A 20,019-nucleotide genomic window follows, 5' to 3' on the forward strand; every position below is an offset into this window, starting at 1 on the left:
ACAGAGCGAGACTCCGTCTCAAAAAAAAAAAAAAAAAAAAGAAAGAAAAGAAAATCGCCGGGCGCGGTGGCTCACGCACTTTGGGAAGCCGAGGTGGGCAGATCACCTGAGATCAGGAGTTCGAGACCAGCCTGACCAATGTGGTGAAACCCCATCTCTACTAAAAATACAAAAAAACAAACAAACAAAAAGTTAGCCGGACTTGTTGGCGGGCCCCTGTAATCCCACCTACTCAGGAGGATAAGGCATGAGAATCGCTTGGACCCGGGAGGCGGACGTTGCAGTGAGCTGAGATCACACTACTGCACTCCAAACTGGGTGACAAAAGCGATACTCCATCTCAAAACAAAAAGAAGAAAGAAAGGAAACAAAGAGAAAGAGAGAAAAAAAGAGAGAAAGAAAGAGAGAAAGAGAAAGAAAGAAAGAGAAAGAAAGAAAGAGAAGAAAATCAAGTAAAGAGCAATTCACATTCTCTTGAAAATTCTCATTACATCCAGCCTGGTTCCAGGGAAGCCCTGCCGTGAAACTGGTATTGTTACTTAGACTTAGGGTCCTTTGATCAGAGTTGATGATGTCCTCAGCTAAGTCAGTGCTAGGAGTGGACAGAGATGAAGTGATAGATGTGACGGAATTGTAGAATGTAGATTTAATAAAATTTGGTATTTTAGGGCAGGGCGTGATGGCTCATGCCTGTAATCCCAGCACTTTGTGAGGCCAAGGTGGGCCGATCACATGAGGTCAGGAGTTCAAGACCAGCCTGGCCAACACAGTGAAACCTCCTCTCTACTGAAAATACAAAAATTGGCCAGGCACAGTGGCTCATGACTGTAATCCCAGCACTTTGGGAGGCTGAGGCGGGGGGATCATGAGGTCAGGAGATGGAGACCATCCTGGCTAACACGGTGAAACCCCGTCTCTACTACAGATACAAAAAACTAGCCGGGTGTGGTGGCAGGTGCCTATAGTCCCAGCTAGTCAGGAGGCTGAGGCAGGAGAATGGCGTGAGCCTGGGAGGCAGAGCCTGCAGCGAGCCCAGATGGCACCACTGCACTCCAGCCCAGGCGACAAAGCAAGGCTCCGTCTCAAAAAAAAAAAAAAAAAAAAAAAAAAAAAAACCAGCCAGGCGTGGTGGGGCACACCTGTAGTCCCAGCTACTTGGGAGGCTGAGGCAGGAGAATTGCTAGAACCAGGGTGGTGGAGGTTACAGTGAGCCAAGATCGTGCCACTGCACTCTAGCCTGGGCGACAGAGTGAGACTTCATCTCAGGAAAAAAAAAAAAAAAGATTGGTGATTTAGGCATTTGGAGAATGCATGCAACAAAGGAGTTTCTGGCCTGAGGAGCTATGGGGTTGATGTTAGATTTTAGTAACATGGAGAATGCAGAGAGAAGAAATTGCTTTTCTTTTTGTTTTTGGTTTTTTGAGACAGAGTCTCTCTCGGTTGCCCAGGCTGGAGTGCAGTGGAAAGATCTCTGCTTGCTGCAACCTCCCCCTCTCGGGTTCAAGCGATTCTCCTGCCTCAGCCTCCCAAGTAGCTGGGATTATAGGTGCCTGACACCACGCCCAGCTAATTTTTTGTACTTTTAGTAGAGAAGGGGTTTCACCATTTTGGCTAGGCTGGTCTCGAACTCCTGACCTCAAGTGAGACACCCGCCTTGGCCTCCCAAAGTGCTGGAATTATAGGCATGGACCACCACACCCAGACAGAAATTGCTTTTGAAAGGAAAAAGATGCATAAAGTCCCTTCCGACATTGAAAATTGAGATTCTTGTTCTCTATCTAGGAGAACACATCCACCAGTTGTTATTACTCTAATCAGTAAAGGGTCTCAGCTGGAGATACTTGTCAGTAAGCCGTCAGCAAATCGATAAGGAAAATGAAAGGCAGGGAATTTGATGAGATCTTCGCAGGGGTTAGGGAGAAAAGAAGAAGGCTGAGACAGGCACTCTGGGCAAGCAGGAACATTGATGGGAGTTAGTAGATTAGGAGAATACCAAGAGACAGAGGATAGCTGGAAAGGGATGAGGACCACCAGAAGAGAATATGTCCCAAGGAGGCAAAGGAGGTGTCAACAGGGTCGTATTGTGCACCAAAGTTCAGAAATAATGATTATAACTTAACATTCCTTAAGCTCAGTGACTGCTGACTGTGCTTCATATTTTACGTCTTATACATCACCACAACAATCCTGCAAGGAAGGCAGATGTTTTATCATTCTCATTTTACAGACTAGGAAGCTTTGAGTATTTTGCCCAAGTTCCCAAAACTATTAAGTGTCAGGGCCAGGGACTTTGCCCAAAGTGCGAGGTCTCCAAAGTTCAGGTGCTCGGGCAGAAAACACCCACGGAGAAGCTTGTACTGGAAGCTCAGAAAGGAAGTGACAGGAGGCATTGTGATACACACGGTTGAGGGCCTCACTGCTTCTCCTGACTTCTCTACCTTTTCAGACGGCATTCTTCTCAGGTTCTAACAAGCTTACCCTCTCCTCTGGTTTAGCAGTTCCTCCCAGATTCATTTATCCTTCCAGTTCCCTGTGAAATTCTGAGTGCCGTCAGAATGGGCATTTTGCCTTGTTCATCTCTCCAAGTCAGCATCCTGGAGCATAGTAGATGATCAGGAAATGCCTGATTGCCCTGATTCCACTGGCCTCTGAATTCTCACTCAAAAGGGCATAAAACCCAGGCCCCTCCTAGGTTTCAAAGAATTCTCAGGAATTTGCAGGCCAGAAGCAATATAACCTGGACTCTGGAAGGAACTTTCTCCAGGCTGGCCCCAGAAGAGGGAGGGGTAGCTGCCCTGAGCTGTACCCCTTGCCTACAAGTTGCTACGGTTCACCATCAGGCTAGTTGCGTAGCTTTAGCTGAAGGCAGAGTTCCCCTTGGTGCTCAAAGAGAAATACTTTGGGGAGGAGTGCACATTTGGGATAGACTGAATAATAGCCCCACAGAGATATCCGCATCCCAATCCTTGGAATCTGTGAATATGTTGCCTTATATGGCAGAGGAACTCTGCAGATGTGAATAAATTAAGGACCTTGAGATAAAGAACTTATCCTGGATTATTGAGATGAGCCCCTCATATAATCACATGAGTCCTTAGAGAGACGAGAGGGTCAATCAGGGAGAAGGGGGTGTGATGACAGACGCAGACATTAGAGTGATCTGTCCAGGGGCTAAAAAATGCCAGTTTCTAGAAGCTGGAAGATTCAAAAAATGGATTATATACCTGGAGCCTCCAGAATAAACCAGTCCTTCAGACATTTGTTTTAGCCCCTTAAAACTTATGTTGGGCTTCTGACCTCCAGAATGATAAGAGAATAAATTTGTATGGGTTTTTTTGTTGTTGTTGTTTTGTTTCTTTCTTTCTTTTTTTTTTTTTTTGAGACGTAGTTTCACTCTGGTTGCCTAATCTGGAGTGCAATGGCATGATGTCAGCTCACTGCATCCTCCGCCTCCCAGGTTCAAGCAATTCTCCTGCCTTAGCCTCCTGAGTAGCTGGGATTACAGGCACGTGCCACCATACCTGGCTACTTTTTGTATTTTTAGGAGAGACGGGTTTTCACCATGTTGGTCAGGCTGGTCTCGAACTCCTGACCTCAGGTGATCCACTCGCCTTGGCCTCCCAAAGTGCTGGGATTACAGGCGTGAACCACCACACCCGGCAAATTTGTGTTGTTTTAAACCACTAAGTCTATGATAACTTATTAATGCAACACTAGGAAATGAATACACAGTTCTTACAAGAGCCGCTAGGCTCTTTTTATTTGACGGGGGGGCGGGGAGGGGTGAGATTTGAGTGTCATCAGGAGCAGAGTATGAGGTATACTTGGAGGGAAAGAGAAAAGGAAGTGGGCAGCAGAGGTGAAAAAGAGATCAGGAATGGGAAGTCGGGGGCCCCACAGTGAACCTTTCCTTAAGGCTGACTAGGCTCCTTCATGGGCCTGACCAGCCGCCTTCACCTGCTCAGCCCAGAATTTCTAGAGAGATCTGTGGTCTTTGCAAGTGGCACTGAGCTCTCCTAGACAATTACTGGCCTCCCGCAGCCATGGACCTCTGTAGAGCTCCCTGGGGTCATCCAGGGCAGGAGGGTGACAGGCTGGCTTCACCGTGGTCATATAGCAGAAGTGGCAAGCTCTTCTTGCTCTTGAGGAAAGCTCACACCCAGATTGTTGCAAGGATGTTGTACATGTTGAGCATCCCTAATCTGAAAATCCGAAACCCTGTGCTCCAAAATCTGAACAATTTTGTGCACTAATGTGGTGCCTCAGTGGAAAATGCCACACCTGATCTCACACAATGGGTCATACAATGTATAGCTTATTCAGGGTTCCCAAGGAAAACAAAAGAAAAGGCCCTCCCAGCCCCTTTCCAGTGAGATGTCTCTTTTTTGCACATGCCCGGTTTCCCCAACGTGCACACACTCACAAAGGGTCATAAAATGGCATGTGTGCAGGCCAGTGTCATCAACAGCACATTCCGCATAATGCCCCACGTAGGAGCCTAGACCTACGTGCCTTACTCACTGTGGGGTTTTGTTTGTTTGTTTGTTTATTCTCTGCTCTGTGGTATAAAGATATTGTTGAAAATATGAAAGAGGCCTGCAGATACCCCATGAGTTACAGTGATTTTTAGAAGAGAAGAAGCAAGGCCAGGCACGGTGACTCATGCCTGTGATCCCAGCACTTTGCAAGGCCAAGGCGGCTGGATCACTTGAGGTCAGGAGTTCGAGACCAGCCTGACCAAAATGGTCCAAAACCCCATCTCTACTAATGACCAAAACCCCATCTCTACTAAAAATACAAAATTTAGCCAGGCCTGGCGGCACATGCCTGTAGTCCCAGCAACTCGGAAGGCCGAGGCAGAAGAATCACTTGAATCCAGGAGGCGGAGGTTGCAGTGACCTGAGATTGTGCCATTGCACTCCAGCCTGGGCGACAGAGCAAGTCTCTGTCTGGAAAAAAAAAAAAAAAGCGGAGGTGGGGAGAGAAAACATTTATGTTTATCTATAGTACAGAAAGTCAAGTTGTTGGAGAAAATGGAGCACAGTGTAAGTGTTATTAAGGTATTCATGAAACATAGATGGATTTCGTGTTCAGTCTTGGGTCCCATCCCCAATACATCTCATTATATATATGCAAATATTCCAAAATCTGAGACTCGAAACACTCCCAGTCCCAAGTATTTCAGATAAGGGATACTCAACCCGTGTTAGTTTCCTAGGCCTGCCATAATAAATGACCACAAACTTGATAGCTTAAAACAACAGAACTGTATTCTTCCACAGTTCTGGAGACTGGAAGTCTGAAAGAAAGTACCATGCTCCCTCTAAAGGCTCTCAAGGAGAATACAGACATGAACTTTAGGGAACATATTCAACCCACTACAGGTCCTGAGCACTAAGCCTTGTGGGAGGACACTCTGGAAGCAGGTCCAGACTTCCCCTGGTCTTGCCTCTTCAGAGCCTGTGCACTCTCTACCTCCAAAAGGCCCTTCTATCAGTCACTTACTTAGTTGAGTATAAAACTAAGCATGAAAGCTGTGCAATTTTGACCAACCGTCCTGTGTTCATTAGTGTAGGTGTTGGGGAACAGGCTGTGTCTCCACTTGGGGAACTCACGGGGCAGGACAGGAAGATGTTGGTGGTCCTTGACCAGATACCTCCTATAATAATGGAAAGCCTGAATGGTTGGGCGGCTGGCAGACTGTGGCCTGCCTTTACTTGCCTAGGGAAAGCTGGAAGGAAAGAAGACATGAGGCTAAAATAGAGGCTCAGTGTCTTAGTTTCAATATCTGTAAAACAGTAACAATAAATACACATACCTCATAGGATTAGTGCAGGGATAAACTGCTATACAGTCCATACAAAGTACTTAGAGCAGAGTCTCAACATGACAATAAATCAATAGTTATTAGCAATTTCATTATTTTTATGATAAACATTAATTCATAGAATATATATTCTAAATCTTTCCCTGGGAAATGTTACCATCACGCTGGGAAATAGACAAGCACGTGGAAAATAATGGGTAAATTATCTAATCTCTAGATGCTAATTATGTAGAGATTCTTCTAGACTATGTGGCCAAGCCAGCAGGAATAACTGAGTTCCTAGGAGCTTTATAATTCACAGAAACCTTTCACTAACAGCCTCTCGTTTGAGTCCACAACAACCCTGGAAAGAAGAAAAGGCTTTTACCCTATTTTACAGATAAGTAAGTTTCTGGTAAAGATTAGACACTGGGGAATGTGAGTTACTGGGCTAAAACATGGCCAAGGTGGAATTTGGGCTTAGGTTTTGTGTTTTGCTTTTTTTTTTTGTATTAGATTAGATGCTTCAGGAGAGAGTGATACATGGAATAGACACAAATAATATCAATATGTGTACAGTACAGCCCACTCTCCTGACCTCAGTCTACAGTAAGAAATACATTTACATTGGCCAGGTGCTGTGGCTCATGCCCGTAATCCCAGCATTCTGGGAGGCTGAGGCGGGTGGATCACAGGTCAGGAGATCAAGACCATCCTGGTTAACATGGTGAAAACCCATCTCTACTAAAAAAAAAAAAAAAATTAGCCGGGCATGGCTGGCGGGCACCTGTAGTCCCAGCTACTCGGGAGGCTGAGGCAGGAGAATGGCATGAACCTGGAAGGCGGAGCTTGCCGTGAGTCAAGATCCTCCACTGCACTCCAGCCTGGGCAACAGCCTTTCTCTGTCTCAGAAAAAAAAATAAAAAGAAAAAAAAGAAATACATTACATGGCCTCCCAGTCACATTCACAGGAAAATAAAAATTGCAACAAGTTTCACATAATGATAATTACTATTGGTGATATTTTCTCGTTTTATTATTCTTATAAAAGGGCAAAATGAAAGGAAAAGATGATCTCTACCAAGTAAATTAATTGTACTATGGATTATAACTTATAGTTGTGGTTTTTTTGGGAGGTTCTTTTGTTTTTGTTTTTCTGGTTTTTGTTTGTTTGTTTGTTTTGTTTTGTTTTTGAGATGGAGTCTCGCTCTGTCGTCCTGGCTGGAGTGCAGTGGCATGATCTCGGCTCACTGCAACCTCCGCCTCATGGTTCAAGAGATTCTCCTGCCTCAGCCTCCTGAGTAGCTGGGATTACAGGCGCACACCACCATGCCTGGCTAATTTTTGTAGTTTGAGTACAGATGGGATTTCACCATGTTAGTCAGGCTGGTCTCGAACTCCTGACCTCATGATCTGCCCGCCTTGGCCTTCCAAAGTGCTGTGATTACAAGCGTGAGCCACCATGCCCAGCCTGTTTTTTTTTCTTTTTGGTTGTTGTTGTTGTTTTGTATGTTTGTTTGTTTTTAATGTTTAATGTTCAGGAGTACATGGAAAAGTTCAATTTTTTAAATATAAGTTAGGCCAGGCGTGGTGGCTTATGCCTGTAATCCCAGCACTTTGGAAGGTCGAGGCCGGTGGATCACGAGGTCAGGAGATCGAGACCAGCCTGGCCAACATAGTGAAACCTTGTCTCTACTAAAAATACAAAAATTAGCCAGGTGTGGTGGCATGCACCTATAGTCCCAGTTACTCAGGAGGCTGAGGCAGGAGAAAGAGGCAGGAGAATCGCTTGAACCCAGGAGGCAGAGGTTGCAGTGAGCTGAGATCGCACCACTGCACTCTACCCTGGGGACAGAGCGAGACTCCGTCTCAAAAAACTAAATAAAATAAAATATAGATTAAAGGGAGGGAAAATAAGATAGTAAGATATAAAACACATTACCACTAACATGCACTTCGAGAAGCAGAAATTCGCTAGGACTGAGAAAATCAAAACCTGTTCTGCCATTCATTAGGCTGCAGTAACAGAGATAAAGCTGGCCTAGAAATAACAGAAAACATTCTTCTCCCAAGGGCATGCTACAGCTATAAAGGCTCTTAACTCCCCTCTTTGAGTGACCACTCCTTTCTTATTCACTGAGAAACTTGTGCTCAAAATCACAGACCATCAGAACTTTGGCTGCTTGAGATCGTATCAGCAACAATGAAGCATTCCCCTTCTCCAGTGAAGGACCTAAGCCACCTTGCACAAAAAAACGCAGTAATTTTCAACCCAGGTGCAAAACTTCAAGTAAGGGATTTCTGAACACAGCATTCCACCTCTATCTCAACTTCGTAGTTTCCAAGGAAACAAGACCCTGGATCCACTTCAAAGTCCCATCCTATGCCTACCCTTTCACACAGCCCTGCTTTGCTTTGAGCCTATGAAAACTACACTCCACTCTTCTCCCAAAATCAATGATAACTCCAATTTTCCTCTTGTTTGGTGAGCACCCTCCTCCCATCACCCTGCCACCAGTTTCTCTGTTGTGTGTTCTCCCTCATTGTAACAAGTCAACAAACTTGGCTTAGGTAGACTAAGTAGTGGTCTTGGGCTAATTGGGATAGGTTGAGTTTTTACTTAGAATCCTACATTGTCAGAGGTTGTTTTGTTTTGTTTTTGGGTCTCTGTCGCCCAGGCTGGAGTGCAGTGGTGTGATCATAACTCACTGCAGCCTGCAGCCTCAATCTCCCAGGCTCCAGCGATCCTCCCACCTCAGCCTCCCAAGTAGCTCAGACTACAAGTGCACGCACCACCACGTCCAGCTAATTTTTATATTTTTTGTAGAAACAGGGTTTTGCCATGTCGTCAGGCTGGTCTCCAGCTCCCAACAAACTTGCCCACCTCGGGCTCCCAAACTGCTGGAATTACGAGCATGGGCCACTATACCCCGGCTGTTGGTTATTTCTAATCTTTTAAATTACTATAGGCTGGGCGCGGTGGCTCACGCCTATAATCCCAGCACTTTGGGAGGCGGAGGCGGGTGGATAACCTGAGATCAGGAGTTCAAGACCAGCCTGATCAACATGGAGAAACCTCGTCTCTACTAAAAATACAAAATTAGCCGGACGTGGTGGCGCATGCCTGTTATCCCAGCTACTCGGGAGGCTGAGACAGGAGAATCGCTTGAACCCAGGAGGCGGAGGTTGTGGTGAGCCGATATCATGCCATTGCACTCCAGCCTGGGCAACAGAGCAAGACTTCATCTCAAAAAAAACAAAAAACAATTACTATAAATGCTGCATCAACATCTTACTTCTTTGATATTAGTAGTGTTGAATAGTGACTAAAGGCAGACTCTGGAGTTGAAACCTGGTTTGGCACAGACTGTGTGACGATGAGAAAGTTTCTTAACCTCTCTGTGATTCCTCCATGTCCCAATCTGTAAATGGACATACTTATACTACCTACTTGATAGGGTTTTGTAAGGGTAAAATGAGTTAATACATGTAAAGTATTTAAAACATTGTTGGCACCAAAAAAAAGTATGTATGTGTTAGAAAAAATATGCATATATAGGCCGGGGCGTGGTGGCTCACGCCTGTAATCCTAGCACTTTGTGAGGCAAGGTGGGTGGATTGCCTGAGCTCAGGAGTTCGAGACCAGCCAGGGAACACAGTGAAACCTTGTCTCTACTAAAATCCAAAAAATTAGTCAGGCATGGCAGTGTGCACCTGTAATCCCAGATACTCAGGAGACTGAGACAGCAGAATCGCTTGAGCCCAGGAGGCTTAGGTTGCAGTGAGCCAAGATGGTGCCATTGCACTCCAGCCTGCATGACAGAGCAAGACTCAACAAAAAAGAAAAGAAAAGAAAAGAAGGAGAAAATATATGTGGTGTTATAATGTATATTGGTTTTTGTCCAGAGAGGGTGCCGCCCTATACCCTGGGGGAAGGAATGCTGACATCATGAAGCTTCCATAAAAACCCAAGAGGAGGCCAGGCATGGTGGCTCACGCCTACAATCCCAGCACTTTGGGAGGCCCAGGTGGGCAAATCACAAGATCAGGATTTCGAGACCAGCCTGGCCAATATGGTGAAACTCCATCTCAACTAAAATACAAAAATTAGTTGGCCGTTGTGACTGGAGCCTGTAATCCCAGTTATTCGGGAGGCTGAGACAGGAGAATTATTTGAACCTGGGAGGTGGAGGTTGCATTGAGCCGAGATCGTGCCATTTTACTCCAGCCTGGGCAACAAGAGCAAAACTCCGTCTTAAAAAAAAAAAAAAAAAAAAAAGTACTATGTAAGAATAATTTTTACATGCATAGAAATATACTTTTTCACAATAACACATAAAAGCAAAAAGAACAATTGCCTCAGACTGAGTAAGGAATGCACATAAAATGGGATAATACTAAATAAGGAAAAGTTATCTCCAAATAAGTTTGCATTAAAAACAAAATTTTAAGGAGGAAATGTCAGGGGACACAGTGCAGCCATGATTCTAAGTAACGTGATATGAGCTGTGTATAAAGTGGGTTAATTTGGGATGGAGGGTGCAAAAGGTATCAGAAGAGAGCCATACCCAAAGCAGGAGGCCAAGTCTTGGGGACGAAGATGAGAGGACCAAGGATGAGAACAAGGGAACTACACACAGGAATGGACAGGAGGGGAACTGTTGACTTTATTGCACATAGAAGATTGCCTGAACCTGGATAGGGGAAAAAGCAGAAAGGGAGTTGTTGGGGCAAAATGTAATCCAAGATGACTCTGCACCTTCCTGCCTGAATGACTAGGAGAATGATGCCACCTTCACAGGAATAGACAGCCTGCGAAGAGGAGCTGCTGAAGAGAGTTCACTTCAGGCCACACTGGATCATAACCGTCAACTGGCAATGGCAAGTGGCCACGTACTTCAGGCAGCTGGGAGTGTGTATCTGGAGGCACATCTAGAGACCCAGCTGGCTTCTCTCATCTGCCCAGAGGAGCTGGAGAAAGCCCTGGGAGTCCCTGGGAAGAGCTTATGAAGAGGTGGCCCCAGCCAGACACAGTGGCTCACACCTATAATCCCAGCACATTGGGAGGGCCAAGCGGGAAGGTCACTTAAGTCCAGGAGTTTGAGACCATGGAGAAACCCCATCTCTACCAAAGATACAAAAATTAGCTGGGCATGGTGGTGCACACCTGTAGTCCCAGCTACTTGGGAAGCTAAAGCACAAGGATCGCTTGAACCCAGGAGGCAGAGGTTGCCATGAGCCGAGATCATGCCACTGCAATCAAGCCTGGGTGACGGAGTGAGACCCTGTCTCCAAAAAAAAAAAGAGATGTTCCCAAAGATGGGCCTCTAAAGAACATCTATTCCACTTAGGGATCTGATGGGGATAGGAGGTGAGAGAATAATTTTTTACTAAAATCAGGGAAAACATCATATGAGGAAATTGGACCAGATGATTTCTGGGTTCCTTCCAGCACTAATATTCTATGGTTCTATTAAACAGACATGAAAAATACGTTGCTAGATCCTCAGATTATTTGCGATTTGCAAATTTTAGACAAATATTTTAGTAAAATTCAGTAGCATCATGGTGTATCAGGGAATGCCAAGTTATTTAAACTGCATAAATATCCATTTCTTTCTTTGTAAAATGGGGGTAATATTTACCTTTTGGGGGTTGTTTTGATACAACATGATATACTAGAAGGAAAATTCCAAGTTCTTTGACATGTCTGAACCTCAGTATCCTCCACTATAAAAACCATAACATTTACCTTTCAGGATTTGTTCTGAGGATTTGAAATGGTATGTCTATAGTATTTTGCATGCTGTGGGCTTTCAGTAACTGGGAATTTTTACTTTTTACTCTTTTATTTTTAAATTAATTTAAATCACAGAAAAGTATCTGACTTCAGACACACAGTTCCTTTATATTCCTGTAGTAGGCAAAATTCTGTGATGGCCCTTGTGATTCCTGGCCCCTGGTACCTGTTGTTTAAATCCCCTCCCTTTAAGTATGGGTAGAACCTGTACTTGCTGTTAATCGAGAAAACTTTGCAGATGTAGTTAAGATCCTTCATCAGTTGACTTTGAGTTAGTAGAAAGGGAATCCCTGACTTAGGTAAGCCTCTTTTTTTTTTTTTTTTTTTTTTCTGAGACAGAGTCTTACTCTGTCGCCCAGGCTGGAGTGCAGTGGTGTGATCCAGGGTCACTGTAACCTATACCTCCTGGGTTCAAATGATCCTCCTGCCTCAACCTCCTGAGTAGCTGGGATTACAGGCACCTGCCACCATGGCCGGGTAATTTTTGTATTTTTAGTAGAGCTGGGGCTTCACCATGTTGGCCAGGCTGGTCTTGAACCTCAGGTGATTTACCCGCCACGAACTCCCAAAGTGCTGGGATTACAGGCATGAGTCACTGCACTCGGCCTAGTGAGCTTTTTAAAAGAGAGTCAAGGCCTTCCCTGAATTAGATAAAATGGAAGCAACAGAGATACTCTTCTGCTGGCCATTAGAAGCAAATATCCATGCTGTGACCTGCCTGTGGAGAAAGGCAGCCTCTGAGGACCTCAGTTCTACACCTGCAAGAAACTGAATTCTGCCAACAACCTGGATGAGTTTGGAAGACCCCAGCCTTCATTGGAAAATGCAGCCCAGTTCACACTTCGATTTTACCCCTGTAAGATTCTAATCAAAGACTCCCACTATGCCATGCCCAGACCTACAGAAACTATGAGAGGCTAAATGAGTATTGTCCTAAGTCACTTAATTTGGGGTAATTTTTTACATATAAATAGAAAACTAAAACAATTTTTTGCCTCCTTCATTCAGAACATGGTTTTTGTTTATCTTCTCTCTCCCTGCTGTCTCTATGCTTGTCTAAGACCTCATTACTGGTTGCAGCAGCCTCCCCACTGGTTTCCGGTTTCCTGTATTCTCTTTCTTCTATGCATCCTGCACATTTCTTCAGAATAAAGGTACAAAGGTCATAATAACCTTCCCAAAGTATTATTCTTGACTTGCTCAAGAACCTATACCAACTCTCCCAGGCCGGTTCCATCAACTCTGATTTTTAGCTACTTTCCCAGCTCTCGATGACCCAGTCCTCCTTAAAGAGGCTGACTGGCTCTCCTGGTCTGTCTGATGACCAGACCTGTGACCGAAAAACTCATTAGCGAAGTTAACTAGTCAGGAAAATCACTCCAGAGACTGCCTGCTGCAAAGCAAGTGTTCATTAATCTTGAGGGATTTTTAAAAAATAGGTTAGGAATAGTGGAGACTCAATCCCAAACCTATATGTTACCTCATCCACCCTAGGGACTTCTGGAGTTTTTGTTGTTGTTGCTGTTGCTGCTATTGTTATTAAGTTGATTGCTGTTTGCATTGATGAAGATTTTTTTAGACTATTTTTCAGAATTAACTACAATGTATTGAGAGTCTACTCAGTGCCAGGCAGTAGAACAGGTATTTTTAAATACATTATTTTCACCAAAAAATATTCTTATAGGCTTTTTTTTTTTTAAGGCCAATAATCCCACTGTTCACATAACCTCTGCTGACATTGTTTTTAAGTGAACATTGATCATAAATTTAAACAGTACTGAAAGATATAAAGGAAAAAGCAAAATCTTCCCTCTGGCCCAAGGAAATTCTTCTGCTTAAGAGTAGCCACTATTGGCCAGGCGCATTGGTTCATGCCTATAATCCCAGTATTTTGGGAGGCCGAGGTGGGTGGATCACGGGGTCAGGAGTTCAAGATCAGCCTGGCCAACATGGTGAAACCCCGTCTCTACTAAAAACTACAAAAATTAGCCAGGCATGGTGGCACGCACCTGTAGTTCCGGCTACTTGGGAGGCTGAAACGGAAGAATCGCTTGAACCCGGGAGGTGGAGATTGCAGTGAGCCATGATCATGTCACTGCACTCCAGCCTGGGTGACAGGGCGAGACTCTGTCTCAAAAAAAAAAAAAAAGAAGAGAAAAGAGTAGCCACTATCGGCCAGGCACGGTGGCTCACACCTATAACTACAGCACTTTGGGAGGCCAAGACGGGTAGATCACCTGAGGTCAGGAATTTGAGACCAGCCTGGTCAACATGGTGAAACCTCATCTCTACTAAAAATACAAAAAATTGGCCAGGCGTGGAGGCACACATCTGTAATCCCAGTTACATGGGAAGCTGAGGCAGGAGAATCACTTGAACCTGAGAGGTGGAGGTTGCAGTGAGCTTAGATCGTGCCATGGCACTCCAGCGTGGGCAACAAGAGTAAGACTCCATCTCAAAAAAAAAAAAAAAAAAAAAGAGTAGCCACTATTATTAGTTTTGTTATGTGAAATCCCAGAAAAGTGTTTTACGTAATATCAGTGCATACATATCAATACACACATGTCCTTTTTTATTTCCACCAAAAAGGATCCTAACACTTTGTTGCCACATGCTAGTAGATACGTAAGTAGTTTCCAGATATTTACTATTAAAAATAATAATTTTTCCCAGGGATTTGAAAAGAAGTGAGAGGATCACTTGAGGCCAGGAGTTTACATCTCTACAAAAAACTTAAAAATTAACTCAACGTGGTGATGCCTACCTGTAGTTCTAGCTACTGGGAAGGCTGAGGTGGGAGGATCACTTGAGCCAAGGAGTTTGAGGTTCCAGTGAGCTATGATCTAGCCACTGTACTCCAGCCTAGGTGACAGACCAAGACCTTATCTCTACGAGGTCAGGAGATCGAGACCATCCTGGCTAACAGGGTGAAACCCCGTCTCTACTAAGAAATACAAAAAACTAGCCGGGCGAGGTGGCGGGCGCCTGTAGTCCCAGCTACTCGGGAGGCTGAGGCCGGAGAATGGCGTGAACCCGGGAGGCGGAGCTTGCAGTGAGCTGAGATCCGGCCACTGCACTGTAGCCTGGGCTACAGAGCCAGACTCCGTCTCAAAAAAATAAAAAAAATTAAAAAAAAAATAAAAAATAATAATATTCCTCTTTACTGAAGTATTCCAGCTAATATGTGAAAGAAGAGTGACAGAATATCATTATTTTGCAATTGATAATGAATTAATTGATCTAATAAGCATTGAGAATCAATCACTGCTGTTACACAAAAAAAAGAAGCAGCTAGACATTACATGTCTCCTGATAGAAAAGAAATAGTACCACCTATGAAGTAGTCATGTCATGGGGTGAAACAGTAAACCTAAATCTAATCAAGCCTCTAAGTACCAATTTACAGAAAATAGAGGACAGAGGATCATGATAACCTACATCCTGGAGACAACTCTCTAAAGAGCACATATTGGGTTCCACTGATCCACCCATCGTTCCATGGAAGCACAGTTGTAAAGAAAGGCAAACTATATTGAGAAGGCCACCTGCAGCACACAGAGGCAGGTGGTCATGGCAGTTGTTGTCAACCTAGTTGGCCTGACAAAGCCATTTCCAGTTTAAGGGAAGCCCTGTTGCAGGGAACAAACACACACTTTTGAGGGTCAGGGTACCATCTGCTCCAGAGAGTGCTTCATGGGCATAAACCATGTGGCCTCTGAGACTTTAACTCTTCCGGTTTTAGTGCCACACAGCTCCTTTCTGTTCCCATAGTCAGGTCAGCCTAGGAGCTCATTGGGTTCTTTAAAGTCAGTTTACACATTCTAGCCTAGTCCTGCAAGATCTGGCTCTGTCTACCCGTGTAACCTCTTGATGCTGCTCTGTCCTCCTTGCCCTGTAACCACCACCTGTACTAGACTTCCTGCAGTTCTTCCTATCTACCTGAGCATGATCTTTTCCACTCTCTCCAGGCCTTTGCCCATGCCATCCACTGCCTGGTAAACCCTTCCTATCCTTGTCAAGTGTCATCCTAAAGGTCCTTTCCTCAGGGAGTCCTTCCCTACACCCACCAACATGAAGTCAGGACTCCCTCCATTATACTCTCTGTATCTATACCTCTACAGTTGTAATACTTGTCACACTTTCTCATAGTCATGGGATTAATATATCTTCTCTTCTAGTCACTGGAGGTCCAGGAAGGCAGAAGCCACTCCTGTTCAATTTTCTGTCCTCACTACCTAGCAGATTACCTGCCATCTTCACAGATACTCAATAAATTCTTGAATGAAAGAACAAATGATATCACACCTAACAATGCTTAGGAGTCAGAGAGAAGAAAATGGTCCTAGAATGCTGTTCTTACAGAATTTAATAATGTTCATAGATAATATTTATAAAATTAGTAGATACAGATTTTCAATCACACATATTAAATGAATTATTAAACCTAGTCCCCTAGGTTACAGGGACAGTCTCTCACTTAAGGGTCAATTTCTGAAACCCAAACAGAGCTGCCCTTCAGGCCTACTACAGAATTATTGATAAGCAATATTACGAGCTATGACAGTGTCCTTCTGGTCCTTTTTTTTTAGATTGTGTTTTCCTCTGTCACCCAGGCTGCAGTGCAGTGGCAGCAGCCTCCACCTCCCAGGTTCAAGCGATTCTCCTGCCTCAGCCTCCTGAGTAGCTAGGACTATAGGCGCCCACCACCATGCCAACTTTTGTATTTTTAGTAGAGGTGGGGTTTCACCATGTTAGCCAGGCTGGTCTTGAACTCCTGACCTCAAATGATCCACCCACCTGGGATTACAGGTGTGAGCCACTGCGTGCGGCCAACAGAACCTATCTTAACAAGTGGCTGTAGGCTGGGCACGGTGGCTCACGCTTGTAATCCCAGAACTTTGGGAGGCCGAGGCGGGCAGATCACGAGGTCAGGAGATCGAGACCATCCTGCTAAGTAAGTATAAGGTAAACTCTTAGCTTACTGCTAAGTAAGTTTAAGGTAAACAGTTAAGTGCTCAGTAATTAACAATTATTGTTATTAACCCCTACAAAAGCAAATGTTTAAAGATGTCTGAGCAGGAGAAATGATCAAAGAGGTTCTTGAAGATTAATCTCACCAATTACTTCTCCTCCAGAGTTAAAATATCAAATCTATCACCTCTTCCCCCTTCCTCACTCTGTAACATCCTTCCCAGTGAACATCAGCCCCAGGAGGAGCCCAAAACCAGCAACTAAGGCTCTCTCATGTTAGTGAAAGGATTCCAGGTGGTGAGCCCCACCACTGTGGGGACAAACAATTGAGTTGAGCTATAGCTTCTGGGATGGAGGCTCACAGCCACCTAATCCCACCCTCAATGTACTCAGCCACCACTACCCAGGATTTACATCCAGCGTGCACTCTGAAGAGAATAAAACCAGTGATATTTCTTTTCAATTCTAAAGCATAGATATTTCCCCCTAAAACACAGGGAAGGGTCCAGGTTTTCAGAATGACCCTGTTTCTCAAGTCCCTTAACTGCTAACCTAGGAGCTTATCCTCTGGAGAGTTTCTGAAGAAAGGCTTCTCTTTGCCTCAGTTTCCTTATCTGTAAAATGGGGGATAATAATGGTACTACTTCCTGAGGTCCTGGTGAGAATTAGATGAGTCAGTATGTATAAAGGGCCTAGAACACTACCTGGCACACAGTAAGTGCTCCGCAGGTGTTAGCTTAACTTAATTATGAACTTTAGTTCTTCCATCTTATTTGTACTGCTTTCTATTTGTGATCATATATTTTTCAATTACTAAGCATTAACAGTGGCCTTGTAAGAGACTATTTCAGCCCTAGTGCACCTTTGGGGCAGCAGTTTGGCTGGTGGCTTATAAATAGTCATCCCCCAGATCAGAGGCACCCATGCTTTTCTATAGACCCTGTGTAAGTTGTATCTGTTAATTTCCTTCATTGAGAAATATATACTGTAGATAAAAGAATCCAGCAAAGCCTTTAATTGGTAACTTTATTAATAACAATAGCATCTACACACATTTGAAAACACACATGTAGGAGACAGTTAAGATTTATTCAGTCTGTGATAATGTCTAGAGCTCATTTGGATTCATCAGACCCCTGCTATCAACTCCAAAAACCCTTAGCCAAAAACAAGAGTTGAATCACTCATCAAACCATCAGTGTCTTCCTCGGCAGAATCAAGGGTTGGACAGAAAGAGTAAATATTCTGTACCTCCACAAAATAAAACTAAAATGCAATTGTCCTGCATCTGAGAATACAAGGGTGGACAGTATGAGCTGCATGACTGTGAACCAATGAGGCTTCCCTTGGCCTCATTTGTAAAAAGGAGATTAACCCTGTAGTCCTGCCTATCTTGCATGGCCTCCTGGAAAGCAAATGAGGTGATGACTGTCAATTAAAAGCTCCTCTCCTTTAAGAGGGGAACACCAAGAGGGGAGAGTAAGAAAAGAAGGAAAAGGCTCTTTCCAGTGACCAATACGCTGAATTTGATGAAAATCCAAAAGAGGTTATGCTAAACTGGGAAGCGTAAGGGTGGATCTACCATTGCCACCTCCTCTTTGATGCAAAAAAAAATCTTAACACGGCCCCCTCCCAGCTGTTGCACTGAGGTGACTAAGGATACATTTGAGGAAGTAGCTCCAAAAACATTTCCATTTTCACCGTGTCTTCACATACATCTAATGGAAATGAACAGCACCCATCATCCATCCACGGAAGCGATTAAGAAAACGATGGGATGGAAAAACTAACCCAACAATATTACATCAATACGTAGTATTAAAGTAAGTGTCCATAATGTGCCAGGCTGAAGATGCACGGGAAAACCACACCAGCCGGTCAAGGGCTTGAGAATACCATAAACAAGAAAACAGACGAACCAATTTCAGACAGCTGCTAGAAGGAAGATAAAATGAGACAGGCAAGTATGAGCGGCGCGAATTCCTTAGTGGATGACGTAGGTCTCTGACAGGTGACTTTTGAGCCCGTATCTACACGGTAAGTGCCTCGCAGTGACCTGGGGCCGTAGCCTTACCCTTTAAAGCAGAGACCATTAAATGCAAAAATTATCAACAAAACGAGAAATAGGAATTTCAAAGTCTCAAAGTGAACGACGGAAACTGAAATCTACAAATTAGAAAGAGGCGCAGAATTTTGAATATTCATGTCGCCCAATCAGGAAAAGGCTGGGACCCGGCTGCGCGGGCTTCGTCCAAAATACACAGAACGGCTGGTATCCACAGGAGACCCCATCGCACAGCAGAACTGGTGACCGGACACAAAAGGTGCTGCCAAGCGTCAGTCATACACAGCTGTCACTCAGTGTTTGCGGAACCTGGGCTGAATTGTGCCCTGGAGTTCTCTTAAATAACAGCCGAACTCAGCCACTTCGTTTTAGAATGAAACAGACCCAAGAAGCCACCAGGGCGCCAGTGTGGGGCGGGAGTGGGGGCGGGTAAAGAGGCGGATTCCCAACATCCTAATTGAGAACCGACTCCTGGGAAAGCTAAGCAGCACAATGAGTGAAGACACGCTCTAGATTCAAAAGCAAATCCAATCATGCACCGGGGACCTCAAGTTCCAAATGGTTAAAAACCTAAGTGTGGCATTTCCCATGACCTTTACACTAAAATTACTTTATGAGAAGAAATTAAGGGAGTAAGTGAACAAGCTCTTTTCTAGTGATTAGGTGGGTGGCTCTGAAAAGAGCCTTTGGAGTCAAGCAGCCGGCGACTCGAGCGAGCGAGCGCCAGGTCCCGGCAGGGACTCACTTGGAGCTGGTGTACTTGGTGACCGCCTTGGTGCCCTCGGACACAGCGTGCTTGGCCAGCTCGCCGGGCAGCAGCAGGCGCACGGCCGTCTGGATCTCGCGGGACGTGATGGTGGAGCGCTTGTTGTAGTGCGCCAGGCGGGACGCCTCTCCCGCGATGCGCTCGAAAATGTCGTTGACGAAGGAGTTCATGATGCCCATGGCCTTGGACGAGATGCCGGTGTCGGGGTGGACCTGCTTCAGCACCTTGTACACGTAGATGGAGTAGCTCTCCTTGCGGCTGCGCTTGCGCTTCTTGCCGTCTTTCTTCTGGGCTTTGGTGACGGCTTTCTTGGAGCCCTTTTTAGGAGCCGGAGCGGATTTTGCCGGTTCAGGCATGGTAAGACACAGAACAAACGAGGCTTAGCCAAGAAAAGAAGTAAGAGAATGGGCGGGCCTGATTCTTTTATAACCACCTTATGCAAATTAGGGCTCCGAAAGTCATTCATTTCCATTGGTCCGTGTGCGGACCTTGCGTTTTCAGCAATGCGTACGCAACAACACCGACTCTTGACTTGATTGGCCGGTTCTGAAGCCATATTAGGACCAATGAAAAACTCGTTCTAGACCCCACCCCTAGGAAAGCTTATAAAG

General features: G+C 44.8%; 1 protein-coding gene across 1 annotated transcript; it reads right to left on the minus strand.

Moving 5' to 3' along the window:
* Positions 1-17,586: 17,586 nt before the first annotated feature.
* Positions 17,587-19,806, minus strand: LOC101009578 (histone H2B type 2-E). Its single transcript, XM_003892564.4, has one exon. It carries the CDS (start codon positions 19,762-19,764, stop codon positions 19,384-19,386), a length of 381 nt encoding a protein of 126 aa, XP_003892613.1. The 5' UTR covers positions 19,765-19,806; the 3' UTR covers positions 17,587-19,383.
* Positions 19,807-20,019: the final 213 nt, after the last annotated feature.

This window comes from Papio anubis, chromosome 1 (genome assembly GCF_008728515.1).
Source record: "Papio anubis isolate 15944 chromosome 1, Panubis1.0, whole genome shotgun sequence".
NCBI lineage: Eukaryota > Metazoa > Chordata > Mammalia > Primates > Cercopithecidae > Papio > Papio anubis.

What these genes read in the sequence shown, in the direction of transcription:
- LOC101009578 (XM_003892564.4), bottom strand. Translation starts at nt 19,764, where the DNA reads ATGCCTGAACCGGCAAAATCCGCTCCGGCTCCTAAAAAGGGCTCCAAG.